The sequence below is a fragment of the Ursus americanus genome, chromosome 30 (genome assembly GCF_024610735.1).
Source record: "Ursus americanus isolate L20-20 chromosome 30, mUrsAme1.1.p, whole genome shotgun sequence".
Lineage (NCBI taxonomy): Eukaryota > Metazoa > Chordata > Mammalia > Carnivora > Ursidae > Ursus > Ursus americanus.
In genome coordinates, this window is record NC_142156.1 from 24,964,131 (window position 1) to 24,980,014 (window position 15,884).

At 58.5% G+C, this 15,884-nt stretch overlaps 1 protein-coding gene across 14 annotated transcripts in view; it reads left to right on the plus strand.

Moving 5' to 3' along the window:
* The first annotated feature begins 11,702 nt into the window (after positions 1-11,702).
* FBRSL1 (fibrosin like 1) overlaps positions 11,703-15,884 on the plus strand; it is an 84,426-nt gene continuing 80,244 nt past the window's right edge. For all 14 annotated transcript variants that reach the window (XM_045815713.2, XM_045815716.2, XM_087857459.1 and 11 more), the window contains exon 1: positions 11,703-12,426. In XM_045815713.2, coding sequence (XP_045671669.1) covers positions 12,148-12,426 — 279 coding nt within the window. In that variant the 5' untranslated portion in view covers positions 11,703-12,147. The remainder of the gene's footprint in view (positions 12,427-15,884) is intronic.

A 15,884-nucleotide genomic window follows, 5' to 3' on the forward strand; every position in this document is an offset into this window, starting at 1 on the left:
AGGAAAGGTGAACAGCTGAGCACAGAGCCAGGGAGGTCCGGACGCGTCGGCCTGGGCTGAGCTCTAGATACACACCTGAAGGCATCTCCACCTGCTGTGCTAACTAACACGGCGCCATGTTTATTCATGCTTGATTGGCCTGGGTTTTTCACTGAGGGTCCTCCTTAACCTCCTTTGGCTCCTAATGTCCCTGGGTCCACCCCAACCCACCCGGTGTGACTTTGAGCAAGTCAGCACCCTGGGGGCCTCGGTCTCTATGTGCCACAGAGACGGATGCCCAAGACGCCCCTACTCTGAGTGCCCTCCACTTCTGTGCCGTCAGAACCCCAAAAGTCTTTCCTGGTGACATCAGCCTTTCTCCATCTTTAGAAAAGCGTCGGAACACACAGGAGATCAAGGAAGGCTGACACTGGCCTCTCTAACAGAAGTCTGAGCCTCTGCTCCACTGGGGCGGGGGTGGGGTGCTGTCAGTGTGCATAGCCGGCCAAGAAGGGGTCTGTGGGGTCCATCCAGGCGCTCCACCTTGTGTCCAGCTGTGTGCCCTGGAACTCACTCCTTGCCTCATCCTGACCCTGCAGTGCTGGCTTTTGCCAGCCGAGAAGCCCCAGGCAGGAGATTGCATCGGTCAGCCCAGAGAGGAACTCTCCGACACCTCAGCACTTCCTACCCTCATGTGGGCATCCAAAGTGGGGCTCAAGAGACTGGGAAGGGGGTACCCCACAGCCAATCCTGCCTTCCTGGAGGAAAATTCCACAACTTACCCCCAACTGCTTTATGTGAGCCAAGTCCTCATGTCTCTACATCACACTAAGAGAAGTGAAACTCTAGAGAAGGTGAGACTGGAGCCAACATACTGATCCTTCAGAAAAGGCTTGTCCTGGCTTCAATGTTTCCAATGTGCTCCTCTGACTCTCCATGCAGTAACTCACTCTCGCCTGACATCTGGGCTGGAGACCCCTGAGGCCAGAGAAATCTCCCCTGAACCCTCACACTTCATCACCTCTAATTCCACTCTCACCCTTAGGATGGTGATGATGGTGGTGATGGTGGTGATGGTGACGGTGATGATGGTCACAGTGGTGATGATGGTGACAGTGGTGATGGCGATGATGATGGCGATGGTGGTTAAAATGGTGATGGTGATGATGGTGATGATGGTGATGATGGTGATGATGGTGATGGTGGTGAAAATGGTGATGGTGGTGATGGTGATGATGGTGGTGATGATGGTGATGGTGGTGATGATGATGATGGTGATGATGATGGTGATGATGGTGATGATGATGATGATGGTGATGTTGGTGGTGATGATGGTGATGATGGTGATGATGGTGATGATGGTGATGGTGATGGTGGTGATGGTGATGATGATGGTGATGATGGTGATGGTGGTGATGATGGTGATAGTGGTGATGATGGTGATGATGGTGATGATGGTGATGGCGATGATGATGGTGATGGTGATGATGATGGTGATGGCGCTGATGATGGTGATGATGGTGATGATGATGATGATGATGATGGTGATGGTGATGGCGATGATGATGATTATGATGGTGATGATGGTGATGTTGATGATGGTGATGATGGTGGTGGTGACGGCGATGATGGTCACAGTGGTGATGATGGTGACAGTGGTGATGGTGGTGATGATGGTGATGGCGGTGATGATGGTGATGATGGTGGTGATGGCGATGATGATGGTGATGATGGTGATGATGATGATGATGGTGATGATGGTGATGATGGTGATGATGATGATGATGGTGATGATGGTGAAGGTGATGGTGGTGATGGTGATGATGGTGGTGATGATGGTGATAGTGGTGATGATGGTGATGATGGTGATGATGGTGATGGCGATGATGATGGTGATGGTGATGATGATGGTGATGGCGCTGATGATGGTGATGATGGTGATGATGATGATGATGATGATGGTGATGGTGATGGCGATGATGATGATTATGATGGTGATGATGGTGATGTTGATGATGGTGATGATGGTGGTGGTGACGGCGATGATGGTCACAGTGGTGATGATGGTGACAGTGGTGATGATGATGATGATGGTGATGGCGGTGATGATGGTGATGATGGTGGTGATGGCGATGATGATGGTGATGATGGTGATGATGATGATGATGATGATGATGGTGGTGGTGATGATGGTGATGGTGATGATGATTCTGATGATGATGATGGTGATGATGGTGATGATGATGGTGATGATGGTGATGGTGGTGAAAATGGTGATGGTGGTGATGGTGATGATGGTGGTGATGATGGTCACAGTGGTGATGGTGGTGATGATGGTGATGATGGTGGTGATGATGATGATGGTGGTGATGATGGTGATGGAGTTGATAGTGATGGTGATGGTGGAGATGTGGGAGTCATAATGCGTAGGTTCAAATTCTGGTTCATGAATAAGTTATGTGACTGGTCCAAGTTATTCAACCTCATGTACTTCAGTTTCCTCATTTATGAAATGAGGATTAAAAAAGAATTGATCGGGGTGCCTGGGTGGCTCAGCTGGTTAAGCGTCTGCCTTTGGCTCAGGACATGATCCCGGAGTCCTGGGATCAAGCCCCGTGTTGGGATCCCTGCTCACCAGGGAATCTGCTTCTCCCTCTCTTCCACTCCTCTCCCCACTCATGCTTGCTCTCTCTCTAATAAATAAATAAAATCTTTAAAAAAGAATTGATGTCGTTGGGTTGTTATGACAAATGTCTAGATAGAAAGATAGTACCTTTGCAGTTGAGAAGCACTAGTAAGAGCTAACTATTATTGTCATTGTCATCCTCCCCTGGGTCAGTGTTTGATCGAGCATGTGCAAATAGCTCACATCAGTCCAATGAGAGTGAACCCTGGGATTTCAGCGGGACTGTCTTGCTGGGGTCACTACCCTGGGAGAGTGTGATCTTGGAGACTCAGTTCAGGGAAATGTTGCCACAGCAGGTGTGAGCCTGGCTAAGAACAGGGCCAACACAGAGGACAGCAGGACTGATGGAGGGAGGCAGGGTCCAGGGGGCACCTGAATCCCTGGTGCGTTTACCTTCCTCAGCTACACAACCAACGTCTTGTCCTGTTTCTCAAGCTAGTTGAGTTGGGTGTGCGTTCTTCCCAACAAGAAGGGCCCTGCTGAATGGCCCTGAGCTCTACAGAGCTCTGGGGGCAGGTCATATATGAAAGATGAGCCAGGTAAGCTCTGAAGAGTGGGGTGAGGAGGGAGAGGACGACCTGGCAGCGGGTGGCAGCTTGACCTTCCTCAAGCACGGTGGCCAGACTGCACAGCTGGTCACCTCTTGTGCCCCTCCCACCCAGGGCCACCACATACATCCACACTGGTGGTCCCTTGCATGAGTGCAGCCGCGCGGAGCACTCAGGCTTTCCAGCCTGTGTTTGGAGTGACAATTTTCAGCCTGAATCTCTAAAGGTCATCTCGGATCAGGCTAAGTCATTGTTTAGGGAATTCTCTGGAAGTACCTGGAACAAGGCCTGAAGAGTCACCTGAACAGAGAGACGAGGACATCCCGTGCCGTGGATACCTGTGCAGATAGGCAGGAGACAGAGGGCTAAGCTCGTGGCTGGAAAAGAAGAGGGAGCGTGGGGACTGCAGCAGAGGAAAGGTCCTATCTGCCAGCAGGTGTTGCAGCGACTGGGCCGTTGACCTCCTCCCGCCAAACAGGGGACCTGCAGCAGAACTCAGATCGGGTTCGGAATCTTTGAAACAGAGACTCTGGGGCTTAGGCAGGGACGGTGTCCGATGTCTCCCACGGAGGGCTCAGCACAGAGTGGGTGCTCGGGAGGGACGCTGACCTGAGTTGACCTGGCACTCAGCCCTGTGTGTTCCCCGAGGGGCCAGCAAACAGGGTTCCTGCGTGGGAGTCCGGAGGGTCACACAACGAGGAGCCGCAGCCCGTGTGCCCTGGGTCCCGTCCACCACTGCGGAGATATCCACTGCTGACAAATACCGGTGCGCCCTCCCTTCCTGGCCTCCCCAGTACCTGGGGGCCCCTGACGCCGCTCTACCACGTGTCAGCTCGGGGAGCAGGTGTTACAAGTCGGGGTGTCCCCTTTTGGGCTCCATTTCACAGCTGGGGCGACGACAGACACCCCCCCACGCGCCTGGACCACTAAATGACTGCGTGAAGCAGAGCCCCCGCCCTCATCCCCAGCGGATGGGCGAGAAATAGACCGGTACTGAGGGGCTGGCGGTCAGAGCAGTCGCCGCAGCGTCACCTGCTCCATCACGGCCGGGATGTGAGTGAGCAGTGGAGCGGGAACAGCGACCACGTGGCAACAGCACCTGGCCACGGAGCCCAGCCCCGCGGGGAGCTCACACCTGCTCCCTTCATCCAGTGCTCACCCTGCACCCTCCCAGGACGCCCTCCTCTGCCTTCATCCACGTCGAGGCTGGGCATCTGGGAAAGCGCCGACAAATGCAGATGCTGTCCGGCTTCTCTCCAGGTTTCCCATAACCTTAGGTCCACCCCGAAGCCCCACAGAGCTCAGAAAGTGTTTGCTGGGTAAACCAAGAGACGAAGGACGTGACTAATGGCGGCCACTGCCTGCACTGAGCAGACGGTTGGTGGCGTCAGCCCTGACCGAGGGCAGCCAGGAGCCTAGGGAGGAGTATCAGGCTTCAAGGCTTGGCTCTGTGTCCTGCATGGGCTTTTCACAGGTAGCAGGGTCATCTCAGACAGCACTCTTTCAGGAAGATGTGCTTGTGGCAGAAAACTCAGCACGAACTGGCTTAAGCCAAACCGGAATGTACTGAATCATGTGTCCATAAAGTCCATGGGAAGATGACTTCAGGTACAGTGGGATCCAGGAGTTAAAAATGTCTTCAGGACATAGTTCCCTCTGTCTCCTCGCTCAGCCGCCCTACACGTGGATCCATTCCCCGGTAGGTACTCCCTCCCCTTATGATGGCGGGATGGCAGCTAAAGCCCCCCCCGACACCTGCCTGCCCCCAAAACCCAAGGGAAAGAGTGACCTTCCCTTCCAAGCGTGACCACCCGTCCCTGGACCAATCACTCAGGACAGGGAAATGGGATATTTCAATTGGCAAAACTTGGGTGTTGAGCTCACACCTGGAGCAGAGGTGATGTTAACACCTCCCTAATTTCGATGAATGAATAAGGAGAGGGAGAAAATCAGGGTCCCATTACCAAAGTCGGCATGACGGCACAGTGCTCACTGTCCACCAAACAGCCCTGCCCCCCTGCCCACAACCCCATGCTGTTCCATAAGGGGCAGGAAGCCCTTGACCCTGGAAAGACGGGCCCCCTTCCCCCGGCCTTACGATGAATCCCATCTGGTTTAAGGCAGTCATAGTAAATCCCACCCCTCTCTTTGCCAGATTTTCATTTTCCCAGAGACGTTTACAACAATTAATAGCCCTGAGACTCTGTTCTGGTCAATGAGAACTCCTGGGACTGGCACCCAGTCTGCTGTCCTTCTCCGCATGGGCCTTCGGAGTGAGCACGTGATGACTGGAGCCGCAGCAGCTCTGTTGTGCCTATGAAGTACCAAGTAAGAAGAGCAAAGGCCAGTGCCGTGAGCCACGTTCTGTTTCTCGACTGTCACATGGGTAACAAACTTTCCCTGTAGGGGACAACAAAGAGTTGCTCTTAAAAATTGGTAACACCACCACCTACCCGATAAGAGTTGTAGAGATTAAATGAGTTTTGGGGAAGTGTCTGGAACCCTATGTGGTGACAACTCTTAGTGTCATCACTGTCACACCAGCACACCGTGCTTCCTCCGCAGGAAACTGCTCTTGGCCCCGTATTCCTCCCCAGCTACTGTCCACATCATGTTCCCCTCCGCAGACACACTCACTGACCTCACGCCCACAGCCACTCAGCGGTGGCTTCCACCCCCTCTATGCTGCAGACACTGACAAATACAAGGAACTGGGAACGTGGGGTGTGATGATCTGCGAAGTACCCACCTCCACTGGCCGACCGCAGGCCCTGGGGGGCCAGGTCTGCACCCCTGGAGATCACCACGCCCTCGCTGCACGCCACAGATGTTCCGAAAGTCACCCGCGGCTGGCTCCTGAGGCCTGGCCTGGCAGAGCGGAAATGTCTCAGTCCCCACGTGGTGGGCTCCTCACAGTCCACGCCTGACGGCAGCCAGCCACCTCGGAGCAGCGAGGCGAGGTCCTTCCCGAGCGCGGCTGCACGGTCCCGTCACCCATCATCCCCGTCTGCGCCCGTCAGCTGGTGCACAAACCCGCTGAGTAACAAACCCCGGGATCCCAGCAGCTTCGGACAATGCGTGCATACGGGTCCTACGTCCGAAGGCCGGCGGTGCCCGTTCCTGTCAGCTGGACTCGTGCTGGGGTGGGCGTGCCAGGTGCCATAGCCGCAGCAGTGGTCCCTGGCGTCTGGGGCCAGCAGGGCCGGCCTGGTCATGCCCTCCCCAAGGCCACAGCTGAGGTACGGGACAGCAGGCAGAAACACACAGCATCTCTTGAGTCTGGGCTCAGAATGGGCACGTGGCGGCCGTCATCCCTGCCACAGACCATGGCCAGGCCCAGGTGGGGGTGCCGGGCAGGGCATGGTCCTGGAGGTCATCTCCCGTGTTGTTTGAAACAACACGCACCTATTCTCCCACGGTCCTGGAGGCCAGAAGTCCTCGATCAAGGTGTCAGCCAGGCCGAGCTCCCTCTGGAGGCTCTGACTGTGTTCTTCCTGTTGCCCTTGAACTCAGCAGGCTCACGCTGCTGCAGCCTTCACCTCCCCGCTGCCGGAGGCCCAGGTACACCTCTGAATTCCCACTGTGGAGTAGGCGAGTTCAGGTCTGGGTTTCTGTCACCTGCAAGGGGAAGAGCCCCGTGAGTTCCCGGCGCTTTGTCCCGAGGCCTCTCCTCCCTCCCAGAGGCCTGCCCCACTGTCCGCACAGCTCACACCAGGTTCGTCTTGGGGGCCTCCCTGCCTTGAAAACACCCTGCAGACACTGGCTTCTCCAGGAGCCTCCCCAACTCCCCCAGGGCTAGGCTGGCTGGAAAGCGCCCTCCAAGGACTACCAGGAGGCTGGGATGCCCGCGGTCCTCCAGGCAAGGAACGCTCAAAGCACACGTCGCTTACAGCCCCCGCGCTGTGCTGGTGCTGAGTCAGGCCCAAGGCCGCTCTTCTGGAGCTGACGGGTGCTCACGAACCGGAGAGCGCACCGAGACGGCAGAAGAGGACGCCCGTGTGGGGGAGGCCTCCGGTCTCAGGGGCACCATCTGTGGGGTTGGGCCCTGGAGCCTGGCCTTCCGGCACAGAGGGACGGGGCGGTGGGGACAGCACGCTGGGTGTGGGCACGTCTCTGGGGAGGATGGCAGCAGCTGTGAAGATAGTCTAGACAAACCCAAACTCCCGAGCCAACCTCTTGCCACCTCCACCCACGCGACACAGCTATCCTGCAGACCTACTGCTTCATCGGGACCAAGGGGTGGAAGGAGATGGCGGGAGCCCTCGGGCTGCAGGCCTGGAGGTGCCCACGCCGGTGTGGGGGCAGGGGACCGCGGATCCTGACTCCGTATGTGACTGAGGCAGACCTGGGTGCCTTGCTGGCCCTCTGGAGAAAACTGGTCCTGTGTTCACTTCTCCTGCCCGAGCACACACCAGCTTCCCACGTGGGCACCCTGCTCGGCATGAAGCCACCAGCCGGCCTCTGGGAAGAAATGACATCGGCGTCAGGGCTGATGAAGAGGGAAGGTGTGGACAGACCGGGGCAGGATGTGGGTAGACCCCAGAGCAGGAGCAGGCTCAGAAACTGACCACAGAATAGATCCTGAGGAGCAGGAATCAGGGGAAGGGGCACATCTGGGATGGGTACCCCCGAATATCAATCTCTTGGATACCGTCCTGAAGACAGATTGTAGTTCCAGGAACAGGCTGTGACAAATGGGAATGTAGTCCCGAAATGTTCACTTCCTCTCTGTTGCAGAACCACACACACCCATCCCCTGCCCGGGGGATTCTGCCGTGCCAGCCCCCCCTCCCCCCAGGGCAGGCGTCAGCTTCCTACCCCACGTAGGATGGTCTTGGCCACCTGACTTGCCTTGCACAGGATGTGAACAGCAAGATGCAAGGCCTACAGCGTAGATTTTCAGCGTGCCTGTGTGGTTTGGCTTGGCCCTCTGAGTTTTGTACAGAGAAGGCCCCAGGTAGTCCACCTCTTGCTACCTGCGTCCCAGAGAGAGACTTAAACCTGGCCCACAGTCTGGAGCAGAGCCCCTCAGGTCAACCTAACAGCCCTGGGAGAAAGAAAACAAAACACTGGTGTTGTAAGTCACAGGGGTCCTGTGGGCTGTTTGTTACGCCACGTTGTCCCAGCGGGAGCTGCCACACCTGCCCGGTCCTTGGCTAGGGGAGGGATGGGCATCTCAGTGAACCGACCAAGCCTGCGTCCACGGAAGCCATCTAAGTATCCCAAATGCACTGAAGGGCTCTTACCTGAAGGAGGGGGAATGCATACTGGGGCGCATGGTGGAGCTGACCTCTGGTTCATAGATGCGGCCCCAGGGGCCGGCCCGCTAGCCAGAACTCATCTTCTGGCTGTCACCCTGCAAGCAAAAAGCATGTTTGAACCCCAAAGGAGCAGCGGGCTCTGCTGATTTATAGGGCCTGAATCGGATCTGTGAGAGCAAATTGAATTTTGAATAGAATTTCATGTCAATTAACTTTGCTCAGAGCCTTACAGAAGCCCGGTGACTCTCTAAAGCAAAACCAAACAGGGAAGACGGATGGGGCTGACAGCCGTCCTGGAAGCAACTAATTAGCAGCCCAGCCTCCCCGAGCTCTGCTGGGGAGGGCTCTGCGCTCTGTGCGGTGACCAGGTGAGGGCTGGGCTTCGGGCCTCGGGGACGGTGATGGTGATGGGCCAGCCCTTCCACGGCAGGCTGGGGGTGGAGAGAGGCTTCTCTCTGGCCGAGCTCCGGGCTGTGGGCAGGGACCCTCTGCTCTTACTGCACGGGGGAGGACCTCAGGGATGGGATGAAGTGGCAGGAGAGACCTGAGCTGGCAGCAGGCCAAAGAGCCAAGCCCCCGTGGCCTGGGAGGGAGCTGGTGAGGCGGCCAGAATTGGGGCAACAAGAAGAGGGAGGATATCATGGTCGTCAAGAGCCAGGCCCTGAGGGTGGGGATTGCGTGGGGGAGGGGCAGGATCCCATTCTCAGGAACACTGCTGGCTGCAGAGGTGGCATGCCTCTGCAAGCCCTACTCTATGCCAGGTGCTGTTGTGGCTCCGAACCCCGTGGTCCCCAAAGTGTGGTCCCCAGACGTGCAGCCTGTTTGTTGGACATGCAAATGTTCAAGCCCCACGTGGGACCAGATGAATCGGAAACTCTGGGGCAGGCCCAGAGATGCGTGCCAACGAGCCTCCCAGTCCCACGTGACTGACAGTTTCAGAGCTGGAGAACTCGCTGAACCCTCAGGCCACCCACTGCGGGCTGCAGTCATCACCTCCAGCCGTGTTTTGGAGCAGGGACCCCAGGGCAGAAAAGCGGGATCATTCCCCTCGCCTGTGGGAGGAAGGTGGGGACAGACAGTCTGGCTCTATGACTGCCCTGCCCAGCGCGGGGATTGTTCTGGGGGGGACGGGGTGACAGGAAAGGGCCCATAGAAAGCCCCAGGCTCAGCATAGGGCTGGTCTCTGCCCCCTACAGAGCAGGTGTGGAGCCTGGAAGCTGCCCTCCGAGCAGACCTTGGACCCAAGGGCCTGTATCCAAATGAAATCCTGAAATATTATCCTGGGACACCCTCCAACATCCACATTTTCTGGCCTTCTGTCTGGTCCTCAGAGGGGAATTAGGGTAGCGGGAATATAGAGGGACCGATCTGGGTCCATTTCTGTCTTCCTAATGAGGTTCTTACAACTCACAAGGCATGATATTGGAGGAGTCAGTTTTCACGACAAAACCTGGAATGGGAAGAGGTGGAGGGGAACCCTGCCCCCACCCTGGCAAGGCTAGGAGAGGGTTGCTGAGGGCCCAGAGCAGAAACAGCCCCAAAGAGGGGCCGGGGTGGCCTGGAGGCTGGCAGTTCTGGGGCCTGAGAGCCCCAACCCTGTGTCTAGAAGCTTGTAGAGCTGCCTTTCCAACGACCACCAGGGACAGCCTAGCCAACGGGGCACCCAGACCACCTGCCTCCCTGCCCCCCACACACTGGGACCCTAGGCCCTCCAAGGGACAGGGTGATACAAACTGAAAGCCCAAGTCCCTATATAGGGGACAGTGGACCATCCCCCCAGCATTGCCCAGGGCAGCACTTCCTCACTGAGCAAGGGGGCGCCTTCCAGAGCTTATCTACTGTGTTCCCTTCAGTCTCCACACAGTCCAGCAAATGTTACCCTGCCTCAGTGCCTTTGCACGGGCTATGCTCACTGCAGGGAAACATGGTTCTCCAGGCCTGTGCACCGCCAGCTCCTTCTCACCCTGCAGGTCTCAGCTCAGATCTGCACTTAGGCATTCTGGGACTACCCAGTACTCACTTTCTATGACACCTCCCTACTCAGTTAGGTTTGCGTTATCATTAGATATCATGTTATTTGGCTCTGTGTTCATGTTCTCTGCCACTTTCAAAAGGGCTGTCTGTCTCATCCACTATAGCCTCACTAGCAGTGTCTGGACCTCGTGCATTTGTTAAGTATGTGTTGAGTGAATTAATGATCTTGGGATGGAAGAAAACAGCCTCTCCCCACCTGCATGACCCTCCTTCCCCCAGGAGGTCCCCTGTTGGTGAAAGAGGAAGTGCACCATTATATCTCGCTTTCGACTCTCCAGCGCCCCTTCCCTTCCGTTCCTGCTCTCCGGTAGCGGTAGCGCTCGATGGGGAGTAACCCCTGCAGCCCAAACTGCTGTCTCAATGCAAACGGGCAGTCCCGGGGCCTCAGTGAGGGTGTATTCTGGGGTCTGGAGCTCTGGTCTAGGGAGGGCTGCCCCACTCTAAAATCTGAGCAACCTGACGGGGGTGGGGGGGGGACTGCGCCTGGAACTGCAGCAGCGAGGTCAGGGCTCCGCCCCGGCAGGCGGCTGTGAAGAGCCCTGGGAGCTCAGAGCCTGCGGGAGATCCCCAGCAGGAGAGGGGCAGGGGGCCACATGGAGACAGCTTGGACTGGGGTGCAGGGTAGTGGGAGGCCAAGAACTGGCCCCGGGCAGAGGCAGTCCGTCCCCCTTCTACACACATCCCACGCGGGCAGGACTTCTACTGCCTGGGAGAACTCCCCCAGTGAAGACCCCACCCCCACCCCAGCCCCCAGCTCGGGTGTGACGGTGAGCTTGCCGCTCGGCCCACGTGTCGGGTTTAGCTGGAGAGCCCCCCCCCCACTTTTCCGGGGTGAGACCGAGGCTGGAGAACGGCAGAGACCCCTGGACCCTGCACCTCCCATCCAGTGGCTGGCAGAGGGGCGGGAAGGGGCGCGGCCTTCCAGCTCCCTCCCCCGGGGGGCGGAGCCTGCAGGGTTGGGGGCGGAGCTCGGCACGCGCAGCGTGCACGGGGCGGGGCCTGAGGGGCGGAGTCTCGTCCGCCGGAGGCGGGGCGGGGCCGACCTGGACAGGGCGACGGGCGCCTGGGGCGGAGCCTTGGCGGGCCCTGTAGTCGGCGCGCTGGAGAGGCGGGGCCAGGGCGCGGTCGGGGCGGGGCCTGGGCGGGGCTTGCGCCGGGCTCCGCTGCAGCGCCCACTTCCTCTGGCGCTGGCTGCCGGGCGGAAGTACGTCAGTTGTTATCTGCTCCGGGCGCCGCCGTCGCCGTCGCCGCCTCAGCCTCAGCTTCAGCTTCAGCCTCCGCCTGAGCCTCAGCCTCACGAGCCACGGCGCCTCAGCCCGGGACCCGCCCCGCCCGCGCTCCGCCCGCCGTCGCCGCCGCCCGCCGCGCATGAGGGGCGCCCCCGGGGCCGCGGCCAGGGGCCGCTGAGCGCCGGCCGCCCCGCCGATGCGCGCGGCCGCCCGCGCCGGGGCTCCCAGGCCGCGCCGGGCCCGGGGCTGAGGGACCCCGCGCGGCATGCCCGGCCCGGCCTGCCGCCCGCCGCCGCCCAGGGCCCGAGCCCGCGCGGCCCGCACCGAGCCCGGCGGCGCCCTGTAGCGCAGCGGCAGCGGCAGCGGGAGCGCGGGAACCCGACGGCGCGGCCGCAAGGTCACCGCGCACCATGGAGGCCAAGGTCCGCCAGAGCCGGCGCTCGCGCGCGCAGCGGGACCGCGGCCGGCGCCGGGAGGCGGCCCGCGACGCCCGCGACCAGAGCGCGTCGTCGGGCGACGAGACCGAGCCCGGGCCTGGCAAGGAGAACGCGGGCCTGCCCCGTGCGCCCCCGCCCCGCGCCGCCGCCGTGCGCCCCCCGCGCCGCCGCCGCCGCGAGTCCAGCTCGCAGGAGGAGGAGGTCATAGACGGCTTCGCCATCGCCAGCTTCAGCACGCTCGAGGCCTTGGAGGTAGGTGGGGCGGCGGGCGGGGCGCCTCTGGGGCGGCGGCACACCCACCCCTTAGGGCTGCCCGGGCCGCGTGGGCCCCGCGCGCCGCGCAGATCGCTGCTGGAGGGCCCGGCAGCCTGCGGGGGGTGCCGGCGGGTGCGAGTCTTGAGCGGCTAGGGAGAGAAGTCTCTGAATTGCACTGTCCCAGCCAAAAGCTGTCTGGTTGCACACACGCCTTTTTCAGCTGTTTTCCTTTTCAAAATACCACTTTATTCGGCTCAGGACGTGCCAGCGGGGTGAGCGCTGCTGGTCGTGGTGAAGGCGGTGGTGGAATGGATACTTTGAGATTCTTCCTGTTCCTCTCCTCCTCCTGGAGGTTTCTGTTCAGACGAGGGAGAGGGAGGGGGATTTCTGAGACCCCTCTCCTGACGGCTGCTTCATAGGCTGGTTAATAGGATGGCAAAAAATATCGCTTGTCTGGCTGAGTTATCCTGGGTAATATTTGCAGAGCAAATAACTGCCCTTCTTGCGTGAACCCAGGTGAGTTGAGAAGGAAATGAGTACTGACTGTCAGAGATTTGGCAAATGGGGTGGGTGGGGAGCCACGGTCTCCTAGAATTGTGTAGAAGTGCTGGCCAGACCCCACGGTCCTGCCAGCCTCAGCCAGCCAGCCCCCCGCACCCTCCAGGCGCCCCGTACAGCACTTACCAGGGGCCACAGGCATCTGTTGGGTTTAGGGGTCCCAGAGATTGCTCGGTTCACAACCCCCCTTCCTTTTTTTTTTTTTTTTAAAGATTTTATTTATTTATTCGACAGAGATAGAGACAGCCAGCGAGAGAGGGAACACAAGCAGGGGGAGTGGGAGAGGAAGAAGCAGGCTCATAGCAGAGGAGCCTGATGCGGGGCTCGATCCCATGACGCCGGGATCACGCCCTGAGCTGAAGGCAGACGCTTAACCGCTGTGCCACCCAGGCGCCCCAACCCCCCTTCCTTCTGACTGGGGATCCCAGTCAGAGGCTGAGCTTTGAGGGGAGGGGAAGTGCCTTCATTGCAGGTCCCTGCAGTGAACCCTCTCCCTAAGGTGGGTCAGGTCTCTGGAGAACCTCAGTGTCAGGGGCTGGCAGCCAGGAGGACGTGGCCCAGGGACAGGTGTGCTGCTTTCTGTCTGGGCAGGTGGATGCATAGAGGTGGGGCACTTATGCCAACCACACAGCCCCCCACCCTGATCCTCTCTGTGTACACTTGGGGGGCCCTAGATGGCTCCCGGATCAAGGGGTCCGCAGCTAAGACACTTTGGGGGGTGGCACATGGCACAGCATGAACTGGGAAGGGGTGGCCGAGTTCTGTGCCACAGCTTGGGAGAGTGGTTACTCCAGCCACTTCCAGATGTGTACCTGCCCTGCCAGATGGGCACAAAACAGAACCCTAACTGTGGTCTCCAAGGCCCTGCATGTTGGCCTCTCACGCCAGCATGTTAGCCCCTCTGAGCTTCTGCTGCCTTGGGGCCTCGGGACCTGCTGTCCCCTCTGCCGAGGTTGTTTGGAGCCTTCGTGTCTCAGCGCAGACATTACTCGGGCCCTCCCCAGTGACCTTCTAAAGCAGCACCCCTTCTCCCCGGCCGCACCCCACCCATCCCCCACTTTCCTTCCTGTCAGTGACCCCTCTTCTCTGAAGCCATCTAGGTATTGACTCTTTTTTGGCTCTCTCCCCACCAGAACTTGTAAGCTGAAAGAGAGCAGGCACCCCGTCTGTCTTGTGTGTCCTCTGTGAGGTCCTCATGCCCCATACATGTTTGTGGAGTGAACAGGTGGGAGGAGAAACTGCTGTTGAGGAAGGTTTTGCCAGAAGTCACTTTGCACCCCTGTCGAAATGAGCCCACAGCAGCCTCGGCTACCCCCCTCCGGCATCGGGGGCACTCAGAGTGCAGCCTTGGGTGTGGGGACTTCTGCAGGCTCCAGGAGGCCTCGGTCAGGCCATAGTGAGACTGGGTCTGCTGTCTGCTTGGTGTTCACCCAGCCACGTCACCATGTACCTTTTTATGCCCTACTGAGCCAGGGAAGGACCCGCCTGCCTTGGAAAGTACGGGGTTTCTGCACAAGTCATAACTTCTAGATTGGTTCTCTTGTTTGGACTCATTTCTTGCTAAAGTGTAGTGGTTTTCCCCAGAGTCCAGATAATTCATCAGGACACTGAGTGACAGCACACAGTGAACACGTACCTGAGCAGGCACAGTTCTGAGTCTGCTCGTCCTCAAACTCCACTGTACAGATGGGGACACTGAGGCGCAGCACCGTGAATGTGAAAACCCCTCTCCCACCTAGTGTCAGGGCTCTGTCAGGGCTGCTGTGGCACAGGGGTGCGAGCTGCTGTCACCCCGGGGGCATAAACACCCAAATGTCAGGTGTAGACTTGCTCATGAGGTTTGAGAGTGCCAGTGTCCAAGAATCCTCCTTACCTTTGTCCTGAGGATGCAGCTTCCCCTGCCCCCCATGCCCTAGGCAGGTCCCTAACGCCATCCTTCCAGCACCTCCTTGTGCACCTGTGTTTGTCCCGAAGGGAGGATGAGTGCTTGCCTTGGGTGGCTGAGAGGATCACAGGCCACTTCTGTGAAATGCTGTGGACACACGCATGTGACAGTGGTGGTGTTGGCTGAGGAGAGGGCTCCCAGGTCTGGGTGGGCTCGCAGTGTGTCCAGGGCTCTGGGCATGGAGTTGGACAGCTAGAGCTCTCCAGCTGAGCTGAGGGTGTGCAGAGGCCATGGGCTGGGCAGGGTTGCACATCTGAGCCCGGGTCCTCCGTCAGCTTTCTGACTCTGTTGAACAGGGTGGAAAAGGTGAGCAGGTAGCAGTGGGACAGGGGTCTTGTGGTTTGGTGGGGGTACAGGGGCTGTCTTTCCTCTGTTCTCACTGACCAGGAACATTGGGGACAGGTGGATATTTCTTGCTGTCCTGATTCTGTGACATCTCTGTCTCCAGAGGTGATGGGAAGGCCCTTGGGGACAGGCCAGGGCAAAACTGAGGTTCTCCTGATCCTTCCTCCCTAATGACAAAGGGAACCAGTAGGCCAGAGTGCCAACCTTCTGGGAGGTCTTCTGGGAGATCCACTTTGCAGGCAGATCCTGGGTGAGCCCAGCAGACCTACAGTGTGCCTCTCAGCACTTCCCATCAGGGTCAGGGGTGCCTGGATGCCTGTGCACCAGCGCTTCCCCTCTGTGCTCTGTCTGTACACTGCCTATCTCTTGAGAGCACGTGTGCCATGAGTACCCAGTGGAAACCATCCTTCTGGTTTGGCATCTGTCTGATTCTTTGCTAATTTGCTTCAAAACAGCTAGACACTTTCAGCTGGTTCAAAGATCAGTGTCAGTAAAAAGGTATATTCTGGGAAAATTCCAGCCTTGATATCCTGCAGTAATACTTCGGCAGCTTCTGGCCTTCCCAGAGTTTGTTGTGCAGATAGAACCACAGAGGTGTATGGTCCTG